Genomic DNA, 21014 nt, shown 5'->3' with positions numbered 1-21014 from the left:
CCTGATCAAATTAATGACAGGCATGAATACAAAGCAACAGGATTAATGTGGTTAAGTCCTTCAGTCTGTTCCAGAATAACCAAAATGATAATGCAGAGGGTTGGAAGAACATTTGGAACCTCCAACTTCTGCTCAATAACTGAAATTGCTATGGCAACCATTGGAGACATACTATTATTTCTGTTCTTTAAAAAAAAAAAAAAACAACCCACCAAAGGATAAGGCTTTTCCCCCCTTCCCACTTGTAAGCACTCCCTCTTTCTTTATGACCTTTTGTGAAATTTAAATATTCTGCATTGGACTTCTTCAATAAAATTATGATGGCATTTTTTGGCTATTTTTTATTTCCAAGTCTGTATTGAGTGAGGTTGATGGATAAATGCTGTGACTTGGATTGCATAAAGTATTGTATATGATATGTCATATATAGGGTTCCACCACAAATCCGCGAAGCCCTTCTGCACGGAGACATAAGCGCGAAGACTAAATCGCACCATTCTAAGCGCTAGGGAAAAACGCGACCCTACCGCGATGACATAATCGCGGAGGGCAAAATCGCGCATTCCCAAGCACTCAGTACCCTAAACCTAACGCTAAACCTAATGCTAAACCTAACGCTAAACCTAACCCTAACCCTAACCCTAACCCTAAACCTAACCCTAAAACAAACCCCTAAACCTAATCCTAACGCTTACCTTAATTGAAGTCGGCTTTCTGCCGCGGCGCCATTTTAAAGCGCCCTTCTGATGCCGTGCTGTTGTCGTGGTGGTGATGACGCGCGGTGATGACATCACGGCTTTAGCACCGCGATTTTATCGCCGCGCCTTTGACCAGCGTGGTTTTGTCATGCCGCGCATATATAGTAGTATAAGCTTTGAGGGACAAGGGTGTCAAAAATGGGGAAATCTTAGCTGATTTCACTTAGGCTTATATATTCAATAACCCAAACTTAAGAATTTATTGTAATAGTGTGTTGGAATGACTGGGGCACAGGAGGAAGAGCCACTGCCTAGATAATGGTCTGATAAAAGCAATTTGAGATCAAAGATGGAGGAGTGGCCAAAACCTCTCAGAAGGGGCCATATCTAGTTTTCAGGAAAGTAAAAGTGAGAGATGGGATGAGATACTTTCAGGCTTGCAACTTACAATAAAGTTGGCTATAGGACTCCTGTTTGAGCTTCTTGTCTGGGTTACCTTGCAAGACTAATATTGTCTTACCTTTTTTAGAATTATTTTAAGATCATATTAATGCAGGCTTTTCTTTTAAATCACTGTCATTTCAGTACCTGGTGAGATATTCTTGAAAAAGCAAATATCAGAATTGGATGAGCCGGGAGGAATTGCACATACGTTATAGAGTGTTTCTTTTCAAAATTTCAGACAGATGTACTTTTCCCTAAGGCTGAGTCCAGACACTGTATTTCCTAAAACAAAGGAACAGACCAACAAGACAAGATATTAGATGATGGTTGTTCCAATTCTTTATACAGAAATTGACTAATAAACTTTAGTCAATCTTTCATCAACATCGACAAAGAGCCAATATCTTCTCCTGCATTTTTAGGGATAATGATAGTGGTAGCTCTATATTTGTTTACTTTCAAGTTGTCACTCTCCTCCTACCCAAAAGCACACATAATGTTATGTGACTACTATGTTCAATCCATTACCACATCTGAACCCTATTTTATATCTTGGTTCCCACTGAAGATCTTTATTGAACTTTTTCAAACCTATGTGAACCTGGTAACTCCTTTTCTATGTATAAAATTTTTATTCATGGTAATGAGTTTATAGAACTTGTATGTAATATTCCCAGTTAAATAGAAGTTTACTCCCCCAATTCCTTTCAGGTTATCCTGAGAACATTCAAGAGACTCTTTACATTCCTTTTGTGCACTGTGTTCCTCATGGGTTATCACAAAAGGTAGCACGTGGTTGCAGGGGACATGAATGAAAATAGCAAACATGTCTCATGTCTGATGAATATGTGATCTCTTTCCTGTATGCAAGGATAATGCTTCCATTAATTATGCTGTTCTCTATAAGCTGAAACCACTTTATACTTTACCTGGAAATGTAATTGTTTAATTTCACTTTGAAGAACATATGCCTGGGCATTTCTTTTAAATTGCCACACATTTTGTTTTTGTTTTTAATTACTCTTTCATGATTACAAATAGAGTTGTTCTATAGAATTTGTAAGTTGAATTTTACATGCTACTTTTATGGGTAAGAATTTACGTATACCTGTATACCAGGATAACTATTATGGGTAGTAGATTGCTTATGCTACTCTTAGAGCCAATAGAAATGTGCCTCACATAATATGTGCCACTTTTCTTCCTTTGCTGTAGGAATAAAAATTATCTTAAAACAACACGGCCAGACTTCTCCTCCCCCCCCCCAAATATGGAATTGTCATTTGAATCTGTTTTAACTATGGATAGCTAGTGTGATTCGCAGTTGAATTCAGTGCTAATTGACTTGAGTTCAGATGCCTCATGGATCTTAAACCCTCACTTTGGAAGAAGGCTAGAGAGTAGTACATAAATATATTAACTTAAATATTTGCTTTCTGTTCATGCCTTCTGTTTTCCATAAGTCAATTTGGATGAGTGTCCTTTATAGTCCCAGACTGTACCTCAGAGCCAACACTGAGAGTCATTAGTGGCATTTTATCTTCTCTAAAGTGACCTCTAGCATACTCAGAACAGCTTTTGTGCTGCATATTTTACTTTTCTCTTTTTGTTTAAAGGAAAGTTTTAGAAATTGTTCTAAAGTTGACTGAGAGTTTGGAATTTGAGGCTTGAGGCTTTTCTTTCTTCATCCATGTTTGTAGTTTTACATAAATTAGATTTTATTTTAAACTTTACTCCAATGTTTTGCTTAGTTATCAAAAGCATTATTGAGAACAGACTTACTGTAGTTCTCTAAAGTTGTTTGCTTTCTCATTCTTTTCTCTTCCTTTCCGCCTTCCCCTTCTCTTGCCTTCCTTTAGTGTTATATTTGTTTTCAATCTTAAAAATCAGTCTGCTTATTTTACACAAATGTTAGAACATTGTCTCTTTTATTGCTAAAACATAAGCACTCACAGCCATTTTATATCACTCTGTATGTTAGCATTCTTTGAAAGATTTTGGAACAGTCTTGGTAGCATATGTTTCCCGTATGGCTCCCAGCTTTTGGGTTGGGAGCAGGAAAGGAGAGGATTCATATCCTAATTGACTGCTGCTTTGAAAGAGTTGTGTCTCTAGCCCATCTTTAGTCTGTTTGTCAAAGTAGTAATCTGAACCAGGCCCACAATTTTTGATGTGTTTCCTCCTCTTTCATAAATGGATGGATTTATTTTGAAAACGCCTGTCTTTTTTACACTAGAGTCTCAAAGTTTCTAAAGCATTCTAGATGCTGCATTTCTGCCAGTCTTTTATGTCAATATTTATTCCATTAGAGCAAAAAAATGGATAGCGCTGCCTTGTATTTAAATGCCAACTGCACCATTTTAGGGAAACTAACATTTTATAGTAATCAAATTGCTCCACAAGTCATATTTGTCTCTGAAGGTATGTGGCAAGCAGAAATTCTAGTTAAAACTTTTAATGTTCCCTGCATGAAGGGTAAGAGTCTTTTAACTAGAGGAAATGCTCTGTGAAATAACAGGGTTTTAAAAATCACTTATCTATTAGGAAAATGCAGCATCAAAATTGCAGCAATATATACCCAGCTGATCATTTAACTCTAATTTGCAAAACATTTATCAAAATCACAAAGAAGTGGCCTCCCAAAGCATCATGTTTCTTATAGCCAAAACAGATGTTTAATAATTAGTAGGCTTGGGTTTTTTTTTTGCTCTGATACTTCCTTTTTAGATTTGGACATTGTTAATTATGACTGATGTAGTAATACTGCTGGCCTCGGTTTGGCAATCAAATGTCAAATCTGATTGCTGCTTCTGCAGCATTTTGTGGCAATAAGTATTTATAGCTGAAGAGGAAGTCCTACTGTGACCACATTTTATGGCATTTCAGGAGTTGGCAGAATAAATGAAATGAACTTTATCTGATTAAGGCACTGTGTCGGCTTCAGCTATAAAAATATTTGCATTTTTAAAAACAACAACCCAGGACTCAAACCTCGCACACACAGATGTGTTGCCTTACACAGCCCACTGTGTCTGATGTTACCTTCAAATACAGTAAACATGATAATGAAAAGTAATGACATGCGGAAACGGAGACTTCTCTCCATTCATTTTTGAATTTGTTCCATTGGCAATAAATCTCCATTTATTATTGGACTGCCTAAAATGCATATGTGTGAGTCAGCTCAAAGGGGTAAAACCAGCATTAAAACTATATTTCAATCATGTGTTGTCATTCTTCTTGTCATCTGGCAAACCCTAAGTGTCAAATTCAAATTTCAGTGATTGGAAATAGTATTAAATAGCTTTGCTCCTAATTACTCTAGGTGTAATTCTCCAGCCAAATAGTTCACCCCTTCTACCTTATATCTAGAGGAAATAACTATGATTAAAAGAGAAGGTTGATTATTTCCTTTTTATGTGCTTCTCAGTATGATGTTTACAGCTGTCAGAATGTTTGGCTGTGTAAATCCTTTCATGTTTGATTTTACCAGGTCCATGGAGTTTACTGACAAAACAAATTCCCTGGTAGATATTTTCCTTTGACAGTTATTTAAATCTTTGTGTTTGCTAATCTACAAAGAAAATGGCAGAATTGAAATGCTGTTTCAGCATCCTTGGGAGAGCTTGGCATGTTTGAGAGAACCTGGCCAAATGCAATTGATGGATCCTGTTTCCCACAGCATGCAGACTCCGTCAAAGGGAGTGGAGAATAAAAACAGCTGAAAAAATAAGCCTTTTTCTTACAAAATTCATTGCTGTGGCCTAACAGCACAGGGCATAGCCCTTAAGCATTGATTGGTTGCAATTAACAAACCAGAATGTGATGTCACAAAGCTTTGCCAATACTTTTCAGGTACAAAAGTTGATGGGATAGTTTAACACTGTCATATGATACTCTGGAGAGGAGGATGAGGATTGTGTTCCCACAATAGTTTTTTTTTTTTAAACTTAGCTAGTGTGGTTGTGCACTGCCAGAATCACTAGTAAGAAGGTTTGACTCAATTAATAGTGACTGTGTTGATTGCATCCTGATCCCCAGTTTTCTTCCTCTAGACTCTTCACTTTTCCTTGCCTGTTTCTCTTTTTTTGGGCCGGGGGGGGGGTTCTTTTCTCCAATCAGAAGCATTCTTCTTCTAAATGCTAAGGGCCTTCCTTTGTCTTTGTAGATGAACCAGACAACAATTACTTCCTGGTTCTCCAAGAGAAAAGGATTCTTTCTCAATGTAAAGTAATCACTGCTTTAGACAGTGGTGTGAAACTCGTGGCCCGCGGCCCCGTTGTGTCATATGCTTGCGCCGCCCCCACAGGTTTAGTGAAGGAGAGGAAGTCATGTGATGAAGCCGTGACGATGCGAGTTTGACATCCCTGGTTTAGAAGGTAGTCCCAGTAGAGGACTTGGAAGAGTTTATTTCCTTACTTCATATCTACCTCTTACATCATCCAACTCACAGGGCCAGGGACATTGTTATTAATCAGGAAAAATCCTCATGATCAGAGTCCTGATTTACCAATTTGCCTTTGACATTTTGTACAGTTTTAATCAAATTTTGATACTGATTGTGTTATTCTTTGCAGATGTCATCCACACTGTGGGACCTATAGCTCGAGGGCATATTAGTGATATCCATAAAGAAGATCTGGCAAATTGCTATAAAACCTCCTTGAAACTGGCAAAAGAGAACCTCATCAGATCAATTGTAAGTATGGATTGATTGATTAATTTCCAAACTCAAATTCTTGCCAGGAGTTGTAACAATAACTATGTGTCATAACAAAAAGTATTAAAAAGAACTCCCCATTGCAAAAGTTTATTAATTAGTTTTTTCTCCCACCTTTGTTACTTTGTAAATAAGTCAGGGTGGAGAACATAACTAATATTCCTTCCTCCCCCTATTTTTTCCCCCCACAACAATCCTTTTCAGGTGGGTTGGCCTGAAAGAGAGTGATTGGGTCAAAAGTCCCTCAGCTGGCTTTTATCCTAAGGTGGAACCAGAACACACAGTCTCCTGATTTCTAGGCCAGCACCTTAACCACTACAGAGTTAATATAAAATTTTAAATAAACAGATAAACATTGCAACAGGGGTGGGTTCCTGCCAGTTCTAACCTCTTCTGTGGAAGAGATTCCACATATCTACAGTGCTGTTTAGAACCGGTTCAAGCTCCCTCCCCCCGCCCTTCCACACATCATCAAGATGAAGAGCAAGAGGAGGAATTCTGGGAGTTGAAGTCTACAAGTGTTAAAGCTTTCACATTTGAACACCCCTGGGTTTTTTTTTTTCTAAAGGGTTAGGGGTGCAAGGGTCTTCTAACTTGACAGCTTTAATACTTGCACACTTCAATGCTAGAGTTCCTGAGCCAACATTTTGGTTGCTAAGCAAGAGCGTTGTTAAATGAGTTTCACCACATTTTACAAGTTGGCCACGCCCACCAGTCACATGGCTGGCAAGCCACTCCCACCCAGTCACATGGCCAGCAAGCCACTCCCACCTAGTCACATGGCTGGCAAGCCACTCCCACTAAACAGGCCACACCTACAGAAGAAGTTCTAAAAAAATTTGAAACCCACCACTGCATTGCAATATGTTTATATCTGCACTGGACAACTTCAATACCTGGTATGTGGATATTGTAAGGCATATTTCCAAAATGAAAGGGATTGTATTTGCTTGAGTGGTATTAGCAAAAAAGCAACATGGGAAAATTGTTTTGTTAAATAACTTAGAAAGCTGTGAAGAAAATACCAGTTAGCTCTAACTAAATGGCAACCCTAGACTCTGTAATTTTCAGCAGAAGAGTGGACTTGTTTTTTTTTTTTTTTTTTTGGTCACATTTCCAAATAGTTATTGGCAGTAGTTGGCAATAGAAGAACTGAACATGCCAAGCCAATGCATAGTGCTAGATTCTTTTTGTAACCCAAGGTTTTCTAGTACAGCTCAGTTCAATTGAGCTGAGTAGCAGCCAGCCATTTACAGGGCAGTTAAAGAGCCTCAGCAGCTCTGCAAATAGAAAGACAGTAAATAAATCATAAAAATTAATAAGCAAGCATGGCTATCAGAGCTATTAGAAAGCATATCTAGGGCTAGACCTGACATCACATTTCAACTATATGACTCAGTGAAAAAATCAAATTATTCTCTAGTAAAACAATATGAATTTCAATGAGAAAATCAGCAGCTTTCAGTAGAGTTGATGGGCTTTCCATACATTTCCAATCAATGTTGTCTGTTAGAATCCATCATCTAATCCATCACCCATACGAGTAAATGGTTCTCAGACAACTGGCTGTAATATCTCATTTTATTCACCAAGAAACAGAAGACAATAATTCAGTGGCTGAAAGAACAAGTTAAATTTCAGTTAACGTAAAAAAGAAAGATCACGGAAAAAAAATTATTTTACACAGTATATAATTTCTTGTGTTAGTGAAAATGTATAATGATGGTGGCTAGCAAAAGATGAGTTTAATAATGAGTTAGGTGGATTTGTGGGAGGTTTATTAACTTCTATTAAATGTTTTTTAAAAAAAATAAAAACCAAACGAGAGCATATCCATGGGAAAGAGACAATGTATCTTGGAAAATGACAGAGATATTAATCGCACTAATCATTTTAAGATAAAGAGATCTGAAAAGTAGCATATTTCTTGTGACTTAAAATGGTGCTTTACATATTAAGAGTTGCGCCATTTTTTTCTTAGAATGTTGCTACAGAGGACCTCAAGGTGCAGCCATCCAGAATTGTACCTTTATTGGACACTAGAAAACCTGTGATCCATCATTTCATACATATTTCCTTACTTAATCAGAAAAACAGAGTTGCCATGGTTGGGGAAACTATCATTGGGAGTAGGAACAACTTCCTGGGGGTTTCTCCATTAAATTTCCTTGTGGAAAGGTGGCAGTGAGCATATGAAACCTTCCTCTCTTTCTCCAAATTTCATTCACTCAAAGTAATGGGGCCACCATTCTGTAACCCATTTTAGGTACCTTTGTTGATAAAGTATTGGTCTGTGATACAGTGTTTCACCCAGTTGAAGATTACAAATATCAAAAAGACACAAGAGGTTTTGTTGGGTATAGATCGTAGTCTAAGGAAGTATCTTCAGTGGTTTGCTGAGGGTCTGGGTGCTATCAGAGAAACTAATGTAAAATGTAAATTGTCCTAACATGCTTTTTTTTAAAAAAGGAAGAGTAGATTGATGCAAACTTAGGTATTCATTCTTAAAAGGACTGTAGATTAGTTTTTAAAGTTGTAGGTGAATAAATCATGCAATTTAGATTATATTTGAATATTAAAATTACATTTGAATGTTGTACAGATTTTGCATTTGATATAGTATGATGACCCATTCATGTTCAATGTATGTCTCTTCTAAGTATTTGTGTAATCTGCTTGGTTGGGATAATAAGCTGTCTTGCTTCCTGTAAAAATACAGAATTAAAAATATTCACAACTTTTCCTGTTGCAAAAATTTCATCTGAAGCCAATGTCAGTAACAGGTAGAAATAGAAAAATCTATTAACTCTATTTTCTCCCATATTTATTATTTTTTCAATAATTACCTTATCTTATTTTTGATGACATTTATACATTGTCTGAAGTCTTTAATTAATAAAAATGAAGTTAAGAAAATTTTCATTGATAGGAACGGCTTCTTAGAAATGTCTTCAAATTGTGTTTTCCAGTGAAATTCTTAATTTATGTAACAATATTTTTTTTAATATGAACTATATGCCTGGTTCTAGTAATAATCAAACATACTATTGTCAGATGGATACTCATCAACAAACCAAGGATCTGATCCATGTAGGGTAGCTTCCTATAAACAATTGAAAGTACGACTATAATAGAAGTAGGGGTGTATATATATATGTATATATCTTAATCAGAAATAATGTAGCATGATCTATTTAATTATTAAATTTACATGCTACCATCACTCAGAAAAGTGACTATTTATGTATCTATTCCTCGGTTGCCTTCCATTATTGAATCATGAGTTTGGAAAGGTCCATTGAGGTCATTGAGTCCATCCAACTAGACAAAAACATGCCCAACAAGTGTCTGCTTGAATACACATAGCAGATGGAAGCCATCAACTCCCAATTACTGCTGGGTTGTAATTGGTTAGTTTTATTAAAAAAAGTAATTGGTTAGTCTTATTGCACTCCAGTTTTATTCTGTGGCATCCAAGGCTATAAGCAAGTAGAGACCATAGCATCTGCGTAGAAGAAAAACAAAAATGGGAGGGAGGGAAGCTGTCAACACAAATTTTCTTTAATATTCATTGTATTGATATTGTGCAAAGCTATTGTGGGTTTTCAATGTTTACTGTAGACATTGGGGGATAATTTCAAGAGCAAAGCAGCTCATAAAATTTTAAATAATAATCCAATTGCCTGTCTCTCTGAATACAGTCTGGTTTCTTTGCTTTAAAAAAAAAAGACAAAAACTTAAAATACATAAGATGCATTTGTCTAGTGTTTGTGAACATTCTCCATAGACCTTGTAAAGGCATGCTCTGCATCTATGACTTCTAGCGCAAAAGGCTGCATTGTAGCTAAATTTACTATTGGCACATTCCAGTGATTAATTTGATTCATTATTTCTGAATGTAATGCTTGTACTTGTACATTAAAAAAAAAATCTCCACACACCCAAATAGTTTGCTAGAAGCCTGTTCTTCTTTAGTGCTTGAAGTGTTTTGAAATAATGCTAATATGCTGAAACTTCTTAATACATCAAGGCTTTCTCCCTGCGTGTGTTTGACATGGGTTCAGGCTGAAATGTCAGCTAAAAGTCTGAGGTATTGTTCAGCTGAGACTCTGAGGCGTGTGTAGACAGCAAGCTCTGAGCATGAAACAAAAAGGGTTATCTAAAAGGCACTGTGGAAACAGGAGATAAAGTTAGCATTCTTTCTCTTTCATTCACAAGACACTCATTTGTCAAGACTGCTCCGAAAACGGAAAACTTTTATACAACAGAAGTGAAAAGCTGTCTTTGGTACAATATACTCTAGAATATATTTTTAAAAATAATATTAAAACTGAAGGCAGGGTTTTAGCAATTTGATTGCAGTGATTAATATATAAACAACTTGGATCCCTCTGAATTATGTAATTTATCTGAAGTTGCTGGGAGTCAGGTGGCATAAAATTTAATGAACTGTTTATTATTATTATTTTTATAAGTTCTGTCTGCTGAGAATTATGTGGTGGAAGACGGAAGAATGAAAGAGATCTGTTTCCCCTAAAATTTCTCTCATACCTTATTTTTCTCTCTGTCTTTTCATATATATATATTTTACTGTTCTCACCCCTTCCTGGGAATAAATGGGAATGAAGAGTGCATGATAGCTAAAGGAAATAAACAACTATGTGAGTTGATGAGACACTTGAAGGAATCAGAAACGCAAGTGAGAACAAATGTATAGATTATTAAAATATCAATAGGACTTCAGAATAGTGATGGAATTGCTGGTCCCAATTGCAATTGGTATGTGAGGTAAGGCAATGTATGAGAGAATCTAAAACCTTTTCCTTCTTTTCCACTACTGTTATGCTGATTGGAGTTTGGCTCATGGCATATTTATGTACTTACAGTTCTATGGTCAAACTAGACTAACCAGGGTATTCTACTGTTATCGATAACAGATATCTGTGAATATCATAACCAAAGTTAACTGCACACTTTAGCATCTTAACAACCCTAACCCTATCTTCAACTAGGCTATATAGCTTGAATCTAGAATTGCATTCATAATGATACATAATGCTGGACAATAGAACAAAGTTCTATTTTAATAAGTAAAGTATCCTATCATGTATAGTAATATGTTTATATCAGCGTGTACTATTATTATAGTATAAAGGCTCATATTGCTACGGGCTACCTTTGCTGCAAAAGAGGTCTTTTTATAGTGAAGTTCATTTGGGATTCTTTCCATTCTAAAAACTACTGTTATAGAACCATATTTCTTCTAAAATAGTGTGTCTTCATCCCACTTCAGTCTGATTTGTTTTTCAAAGCTCACTGATGATTGTGCTGGAATGAAAAGCTGGCAAGTAGACTGGCTCTTCAATAATTCCTCTCTTCACAAGGAGAAGTCTTATCCTTGTCTACAAATGCTCCAGATGTCCTCTCCTCACAAGGAGACCCCAAGACAATTTGGAAGATGAGGGAATAATAATCTTGCTCAAACTGCAGTCAGTGCCTTTGAAAGGACACTAACTTCTCATACTTCCTTTCTAATTTCTTTTGGAAGTCGCTTGGTAACTGCTTTACAGCTATTATTATCGTACAGCACTGAGTCCGTTTCCTTCAGTCTTAAATGAACGAAGCTTAAGACCTTTTTTAAAGGGTTTTTTTTTAAAAAAAACAAAGCATCAAAGGATTGGTTAAAACTGTGATTTTAGTAAGTTATAAATGGACTAAGGATCCAGATGAATGGAGTTAATTACAATGAATCCTCCCCTTGGGGAAAATGCTTTTTTTAAATTAAAACAACATCAAAAAAAATTAATAAGACTTTAAAAAATGGACATTAGAGACAACTAAAAGGAATTTAAAAGTAAAATTATAAGAGACAAACATTCAAAGTCAACTTACAATTTACACAGTGAAGCAAAATATTTTAAACAGTAGACTCAGACATTAATTTTAGGAGTGTCTGCCTCTATAGATAGCCTGTAAAGATGTTATGGAAGAGAAACAAGTTCTACCTAACAAGATCAAGACTAAGGTTGAAAGTTGATTTACAAATGACAGGCCACAATAAAGGCATGGAAAAAGATTTACATTAGACATACAAAAGAAACTGGCTTAGGTCTTAATAAGTAAAAGGGATATTTAAACAACAAACTAAGAAGATGTTTATGCAGGTTGTCAGGTGTGACTCGGTAAAATAAAAGATGGAGTCTGAATTTGTCTTGATAAGCCAAAGATGTTTATTCAGCTGAATAAAGATGGGTCATCCCTAAAAGTGGAAGAACCCTGAACACAGTGTGAGACAGATATTTATACATTTATTTGCTTTCAGGTACATAAGGGGAAGCTGGTACACAACATATAAGGTATAGAAATATAGAAATTATAAAAATAATCAAGTACGACTTCTGAGATTCTGGTCACACGCCTAACCCACAGGCTAGTGGTTTCCTTTGGAACTTTCTATGGCCCTGAAGGCCTGCTGAGACCTAATCTTCAACTCTGCCATTTCAACATATGTCCCCTTAGCAGGGGTGGGTTTCTCGCCCCGTTCCAACCGGTTCGGTTGGAACGGGGCCGGCGGCGTCTTCGTGCACGCACGCAGCGCACGCATGTGTACTAGTGTCTGTGCGATGTTCCAGCTGCTCCTGGAGGATCGCGCAGGCGCTGTATGCATCCTGCGCATGCGTGGAAGTGCAGAACTCGTCAAAACCGGGTAAGGAATGCGGGTGGGCGGGTGGGTCCTTCGCCGTTCCTGGAAGTTACTTACTTCCGGGTTTGCCAACCAACCGGTTCGCGGGGACCGCCGCGAACCGGTTGAAACCCACCCCTGCCCCTTAGGCAATCATCATAACCATCATAATCCTGATTAACAGAATGATCTGAATAATTTTGCTTTATTGAGTTTATAAAAGAGGCTTGTTCTGTGACATTATTTGAAGGAACTAAAGATTGTTAGAAGTAAAAGGAAGACATATGAAGTTGTTCATTTGATCAAAGCTAAAATAAATATGCTGTTACATCTGATTACCTTTAGTGGACTTTTCCTGACATCAGGACTGAAATGATGAGGTTTTATGGATTTGTTTATATATGAGAGACAGAATTTAGGAACAAGTGATCATTTTTTGTATTTTAGGAAAAGGTGATTAGTTACTAAAATTGTTTATATATGTGAGGAAAGTGGGAAGTCACTTCATATGTTTCTTTAATTTTCTTCACTGTATTCCTATTTTTTCCCCTGTTTCTCTTATTTTTTCATTTTTCCCTATTTCTCTTTTTATTTTTTATTTTCTGCATCTTCTGTTTTTTGTTTATATTATTTTAGTTTTTTCAGTTTGTATTAGTTTTTACTGTTGTAGTTATAATTCTTAATAAAATTATTATTAAAGAAAAGCTCATTGTAGGACAAGGCCAACCTTCTGGGTTGGCGACCTGGCATGTGGGGGGAAGGGGATGGTTTTTCATGAGGGACAGGCATGCACACTTGCCACTCATATGAGTGTGACTGCCAGTGCAAGTGCCTGCCACTTGTGCGAGTGGGGCTGGGAACATAAGCACCTGCTACTCATATGGCCTGGTTCTAAATGGGCTGTGGTGCGGTAGTGGGCTGTGGCCTGGGGGGTTGGGGATCCCTGTTATCTGAGACATAGGCAACAATTTAAGGCTCAATTATTTAAACATCCATTAAGTCATGAATTTCCTAATGGTGCTAGACAAACAGAGCATTGAATTTCATTAAAATATTTCTTCAAAAGTATTTCTTTCTCCCTTAGAACGTATAGTGCATTTTTGTAACTTGCCATTTTTAAACTGTAAGCAAAATGTTTTTAAGGACTCAGAAGAGAAATAGTTGAGAAAGAATTAACAAGTAAGGCTTTGTAACATACGCAACATATGATTGGAACCATCATAAAATATGAAGTGAGGCAGGAATTATATTATTAGGAAAAGTGAAACTTGTGGAACATATCCTGCTAATGTAGCAAAACTACAACGTATTTGTGAGTTTCTTTTTATTTCTTAGTTTAAAAAAATCTATGGAGTATTGAAGGCCTATTGTTCTTTTAAAAATAATTTTGCACATAGGAGGAAAAATCCTGATTATTATGTTTATACGAGGATTATTTTTTTTATGGCAGAAGAGAATTGGTTTTCTTTGTTAAATATAAGCACGTTCAGTTTTTAAGGTGACAGTTATTTAAAAAAAGAAACACTTTTCGTGTATTATGAGGAAAAAATATGGCTGATAACATTTAACAAACTCCCTCAAAGAATTGTTCTAGTTAGGCAGGAGCATGACAAGTGGAACCAGTGATAAGGATTTAATAACCAGCCCTGTCAGCTCCATTGCTGCTGCCCACTAAGTTGCTAGATGCTAAACAGTTGGGCTCAGTAGTATTCTCAATTGGATTGCAAAATTCTTTAAAATTTAACAATGAGCTCTCACAAGTACAAGCCAGCTCCAGCACATCATTGGCTTGAACATTTCTTAAGTCTTATCTCTATTTTAAGATGTAGGGTGAGAAGTACCGATAAAAATACTTGCCACTTCTAATTCAAATGCTAAGAGGAGTCGATCCCAAACTTTTGTTGTAGACGGTTTATAGTTGTACCACACAGTCAATAGCAATAGCACCAGTAGTGGGATTCAAATAATTGAAGAACCGGTTCTTTGCCCTAATGATTTCTTCCAACAACCAGTTCACCAAACTGCTCAGAAAGTTAACAACCGGTTCTCCCGAAGTGGTGCGAACTGGCTAAATCCCACCACTGAATAGCACTTAGAGTTATATACCACTTTACAGTGCTTTACAGCCCTCTCTAAGCAGTATAGAGAGTCAGCATATTGCCCCCAACAATCTGGGTCCTCATTTTACTGACCTCGGAAGGATGGAACGCTGAGTCAACCTTGAGCTGGTGAGATCTGAACTGCCAAACACCTGGCAGCCAGTGATCAGCAGAAGTAGCTGCAGTACTATATTCTAACCACTGTGCCACTGTGGCTCATACACAATGCTGTGTATTTTCTATATATTCTATGAAAATAATCTCTCAGAAACCCCAGGGTGCTTTTTCTAACAATTGTATACAAAGTATTTTTTTTCTTTTTTAAAGTATGGCTTTTACATAAAAACTGAAGCAAGATTGACACAAGTAAAAGATTGGAGTTTCAGATGCAAATACAGTTCTTGTCTACTTTGGAGTTATAAAGAAACAACACAACACATGGAATTCCTCCATCCTCCCTGTGTGTGTATGTTGTAGACTTCAGCCTTTTAAACATTTAACCATCATCCAAATTCTCTAAATATTTTTCCATTTGCCAACTTTCTTGCTGTGAAGAAAAATGCTAGGTATTGTGCCTAGAGATAAATAAGTACAGTATCTTAAGAAAAATGACTGGAAAGTCAACAGGAATTGTTTTCACTCCTCTTTTCACGCATTGCCCATCTGAATTGCAAATGTGAAAGGTTTCCTTCTCTCTTCCCCCTCCCATGCTGCATTTTTCTTTCCAAAATAAAATCCAGTGGTTCTCTTGCAAAAGCTCTATGGATTATAAATGACACAGAGAAAAGCACTGAGCAACAATTTATGCACAGTACAATTGAATCCCTCTTTTAAATGAATAACCCTATTTGAGAAAATTGTATACTTGGGCAGAACAAGAGTGAGCAGCTTTGATTCACAAAATGTCGTGTTACCTGTCACTTAGTATTTTAACTGGATTTTAATGTAAATGTGATGCAAATAAATTTATATTTTGAGTGTGAGCCAGCTGTCAGGTTTCTTGGAGGCATGGTCTGATTGATGACTCTTCATAGACTCAGGCCTCCACCCCTACTAACTAGCCAACCACAGAACTTTCAAAAATTTGTTTAGATAAAAAACTTTGCTGTAAATTAAATGAATTAAAACCTAGGCAAAAAGTTGACTACCACCAAAATGTCATGACGGCAGTCACAGCAATAAAGTCAAAGCCATGCCCCTTTGAACGTACATGTGACTTTGAAGGATATTCAAAAGAGGTAGTTTTCTATGGGGCTGCTGTGACCACTCTCTTATCTCTGTTCTGTAGACACTTGCTGACTAAAAATACAAAAGTGGAATGGTTTGTGTAGATTTATATATCCGTGTATTTGAGAGAGAATGTTAAACCCCAGAGTTAAATGTGTGAGATGGACAGAGATATACAACACACAGATGATAGATAGATGGATGGATGGATGGATGGATGGATGGATGGATGGATGGATGGATGGATGGGTGGGTGGAGGGAGGGAGGGAGGGAGGGACGGAGGGAGGGAGGGAGGGAGGGACAACATTAGCCATCACCACAACCAAATGAAATTCAGTGATCACATTCTTATGTTCTCTATTTCCTGGAGAACTCTAGAAAATTAATGGAGATTAGTTGGCGCTCAATTTGCATTCATATCATGTAAAAATTAATCAAGAAAACTTAACACTTCCTTAAAAAATAAAATAAGCTGAGGAAAAATTATCTTTGGCTCCTAGGGTTTTATTAATCATATTTTTGCTTTACTTCTATTAAAAATAGAACTTAAAACTTTTTAAAGGCTGAGCAGTTCAAAAATGAGAAATAAGAATTTAGTCATGTCAGCTTCTTTCAGTTCTCTGAATTGAATTGAAAGTATTTCAGCAGCAAACTAAGCCCTTGCTTGTTAATTTTTGAACCCATCTATTTAACAGGATTGTCTGTTTTCCAAATGATATATTTTTAATTTGATTTCCTCATAAGGCTCTTGTTCTCTATTAAATTACCATGCATTCTGAGATACGACTGCAGCAATTTTTTCATATTTATTTTGTCTAGTTTATTGTGATGAACATTTTATGCTTCCATTATAACTCCATTTGTAGTTAGCACATAGATATAATTTGTAGTTAGCACAGATAGGCATATCTTTCCACAAGTAGGTATAAAAAGCCAGAATATTATTATTATATGCCACAGTATCTTCAAAGATAATTGCTTTGTTGTGCCCCACACTGCCACTTCAACTGCTTTCCCTCTATAGAATCTGCCATATTTTATTTATATAATTCTATTTAAACTAGATTGTTTGTAAAATAAACATATCTGTCTCAATAATTTTAAAAAAAGTGCTTGTGACATAAGAATCTCCATTGTTCTGCCTTTGCACTGTGCTTTGTACTTGATTTCTCTGGTGTCAGTGATTATTCTTTGAACACTTCTGATATTGAAGCTTGTGCTATAATTTTGCAATTGTTTTAGAACTGTGGTCACCAGGCTGTCAAGCTGGTATTGAGAATTTGTTGTTGTAGGAAATTGATCTAGGCATACTTGTTTTCCAGCTTTGGTCCCTACTGTTCTAGAAATATTTGTTAGACCTCAAGACCTGTCAAATAATTGTTTGGACCCTCCTCAACAGAGCCACAAGCCATTAAGTGAAAGAGAAATTATTTTTTATATAAGTATCATCATGGTTTAGGCCATCTGGTCTGAGTTAAAATAAAGTTAAAATATGCTTTTTTTCTCTCAAGCGCCATTTAAGGGTGTTAATACAAAACCATTTCCATCCTTTACTTTAATAATAGCTTAGCTCTCAGGGCAGAATCATGCCATTTTTATTAATGCCTTCCTTAGACTCGTAATCCTTAATAATAACTTACATTATTTATTAGTAACATAATTAAAATATAATAAAGATTGTTGGATATCCTAAAGTGTTTTGCTTGCCTGGAGAATGGGCTTCCTTATTTATTTACTTCTGTGGCAATTTTTATTCTGTTTTATTTCTGAAATAAGAGTAGTATTATGTAGTATCTTCAAGTTCTCAGGTGGTCTTCCATCGCAGCATTGATCTAACCCAAACTGCTTAGCATCATTGAAATAGTTGCACTTCATGTCTTGATATTGGGACTTGAAAGCAATTGAATGCATTATCACAGCTGGTTCTTGCCATTCCTTCTGTTTTTGTTTTTTTGTGGTGGGGAACACAGAGTTCTGTCTCCTACAGAAACAATATTTTGTGCAACAGTCACCATGATAATCTGATCATTACTACATCTCTCCTTTGCCACTGTCTGCTTGAACTTTGTGCAGAGAAGCCAGAAGTGAATCAGATGAACGACAGAGGGTTCAATCAGGTTCCCATGGAAAAGAAGCTTATTTATAAAATAACTGGCAGAGGTGGAAAATACTATAATCTAATACTGATACATTTTTGTCCTACAGCACATTCTTCAGATTTTGGGATAATTTTCTTATTTGAGTATCAGTAAAGAATGAAACAATGTCATCACAATCCAAGCCTTATTTATCAACAGAATAACTGATATTATTTAGGCTACTCAATCAAAAAAAGGAAACAAGCAAACAACAGCTAAGAGGTTTTCCCTTTACACTGGCCACATTATGACTTTCTTCTCTTTATCCTCTTTAATATAATTAAATTTTAATTACTTTAATTAAAATATTTAATATTTAATTAAAATATAACCATAAATTTATCATAATTATACAATTATATTTTTTAAAAAATCATTTAATTTTTAAATCTTTAATTTATAATTTAATATAATATATAATTATAATCAATAAAATTCTGTTAAAGAGTTTCTTTCTTTCATCTTTCTTCAAACAAGGCAATATGATGATATTTGTAAACCACCCAAAGAGTGCTGTAAAGCGCTATGGAGTGGTATATAACTCTATAATTGCTATAAGTGGTATTGCTATTGCTAGAGCAGTGATGACTAACCTATTTGTCCTTGCTTGCTGAAAGTGCGCGCATGTGCACAACAGCGCATGCGGGCGTGTTCACACCCATAATGCAATGTGCATGCCCGCCACACCCCTCTGCACATGTGTGTGTGACCCCCCCCCCCGTGCCCCATTTTGGGCATAGCAAGCCTCCCTGAAGCCTCCAATCCTCTGGAGGCCAGAAATGGGACTCTTTGGGGACTTTTGGGAGGCTTTGGAGACAAGGCCAGCCGGTCCTTGCAACTAAAATTATCTGGTAAAATTAGCATCTGGTTCACCTGAAATGGTCTGTATCAGCTGAATCCCACCTCTGTTTTTATCTATTTCCTGTCTCAAATCATTTTACTGCAACTTTCATTCCATTTCAGGAAGTACCTGGCCTATGCAGAAGTGTTCCCACCTTAATATAATATGACAATTCTTGTTTGTGGATGACGTAGCTATTCCAGCTACTCTTGAGGCAGTATACTTTTCAATGAGATTTTCTGAATTCCTTCAGACTTTTGATTGAATAATCTTATTGCAATTCAGGATGCCAGTACAGTAATCCTTAGGTAGTGGGAGGAGGTTTTATGTCAGGGAAGAGATAAAGATAATAACTATTTTACTTTTCTGAACAATATTCATTCAATTTGTGTCCCTACTGGAAACCATATTTGCCGTTAGCAACACTCCAGGGTAAAAAAAATGCATAATGTTGAAACTATAGTTAAGGAGAAGAGAAGAAGTGAGAAAGAGTGAAGAAAGTAATGCCATTTGGAAATAATTAGAATTGACTTTAAAGTCCAAAAGTGGTCCTTATTATGACACAATGGGCCCAATGCCATGCCATTTAGTGCTATTGTTCAGGGATAAGATATACAGGTGAAACTCGAAAAATTAGAATATTGTGCAAAAGTTCATTTATTTCAGTAATGCAACTTAAAAGGTGAAACTAATATATGAGATAAGACTCTTTACATGCAAAGCAAGATAGTTCAAGCCGTGATTTGTCATAATTGTGATGATTATGGCGTACAGCTCATGAAAACCCCAAATCCACCATCTCAGAAAATTAGAATATTACATGCAATCAATAAAACAAGGATTGTACATAAAACAATATCAGACCTCTCAAAAGTGTAAGCATGCATATGTACTCAGTACTTGGTTTGGGCCCCTTTTGCAGCAATTACTGCCTCAATGTGGTGTGGCATGGAAGCTATCAGCCTGTGGCACTGCTGAGGTGTTATGGAAGACCAGGATGCTTCAATAGCGGCCTTCATCTCTTCTGCATTGTTCAGTCTCATGTCTCTCATCTTTCTCTTGGCAATGCCCCATAGATTTTCTATGGGGTTCAGGTCAGGCGAGTTTGCTGGCCAATCAAGCACAGTAATCCCACAGTCATAGAACCAGGTTTTGGATGCGGTTGGCAGTGTGGGCAGCTGAAAAATGAAGTCAGCATCCCCATAAAGTTTGTCTGCGGAAGGAAGCATGAAGTGCTCCAAAATCTCCTGGTAGACGACTGCGTTGACCCTGGTCTTAATGAAGCACAGTGGTCCAAAGTCCTGTTGCTCAGTGGTCCAAAGTCCTCTTTTCTGATGAGAGCAACTTTTGCCAAAAGAACTAAAACCTGGTTCAATGACCATGGGATTACTGTGCTTGATTGGCCTCTCCATTCTTCCTCCACACTCTGGGTCCTTGCTTTCCAAATTAGATGCAAAAGTTGCTAGGAGACCATAGATTTCTACCACACAATAAACAATAAAATATGACAAAAGCTTCACTTAGAGCAAATAGGAAAGAAGTCCAGAAATGTCCAGTAAATTTTGGAACAAGTTATATCCAGAGTACTAAATTCAAAGTTGGCATTTTATAACGATTTAGCTAATCTGCTCCATTAGATGTTAGCTTCCCTGGTAACTAGCAGGAAAAATTAAATAGTGATAGTGTGGGGCATTGTTACTTTTCATTTGTTACATTTATAAGCTATCCTTCATCCATGGACTTAAGCCAATTTACCTGAGGTTATTCCTCCATTTCATCCATACCACAAAAATTGTATGAGGGAGTTTGGGCTGTCTCAGTGACCCAGTAAATTTTTATGGTGAAGAGTGAACTTGAATTGGGTGTCCCAACTTCTACTCCCACATTTCATGCTGTTTTTCTTGTATCGGAAAGTCCCAGATGTCTACAGAAGGACTGAGGAGGTACTTAGAGTAGCATCCAAGCCACTTCATATTTATGAAATTTCTGAGCCATATCTCATTTGTATTTGTTGTGTAATCTTCTTTCTGTACTATATTAGAGAAGTTTGTGATATCAAATGAATGGCTGGGTTATTCTGTAGTTCAACAGCAATATATGTTCAGTGCATCATTTGCCAATGCAAATTAGCTATTCAGATTTGTTGCAAACAACAAGTGAACTG

General features: G+C 36.6%; 1 protein-coding gene across 1 annotated transcript in view; it reads left to right on the top strand.

The window, feature by feature from the left end:
* The window catches only part of MACROD2 (mono-ADP ribosylhydrolase 2), a 1059851-nt gene that overhangs the window by 485017 nt on the left and 553820 nt on the right, over positions 1-21014 (top strand). The window contains exon 6 of the mRNA XM_087716844.1: positions 5720-5841. Coding sequence (XP_087572970.1) covers positions 5720-5841 — 122 coding nt within the window. The remainder of the gene's footprint in view (positions 1-5719; positions 5842-21014) is intronic.

Source organism: Thamnophis sirtalis, unplaced genomic scaffold, assembly GCF_051295495.1.
Source record: "Thamnophis sirtalis isolate CommonGarterSnake01/CBP01778 unplaced genomic scaffold, rThaSir2_p1.2 scaffold_5, whole genome shotgun sequence".
NCBI classification, from domain to species: domain Eukaryota; kingdom Metazoa; phylum Chordata; class Lepidosauria; order Squamata; family Natricidae; genus Thamnophis; species Thamnophis sirtalis.
This window is presented reverse-complemented; position numbering and strand designations above follow the sequence as displayed.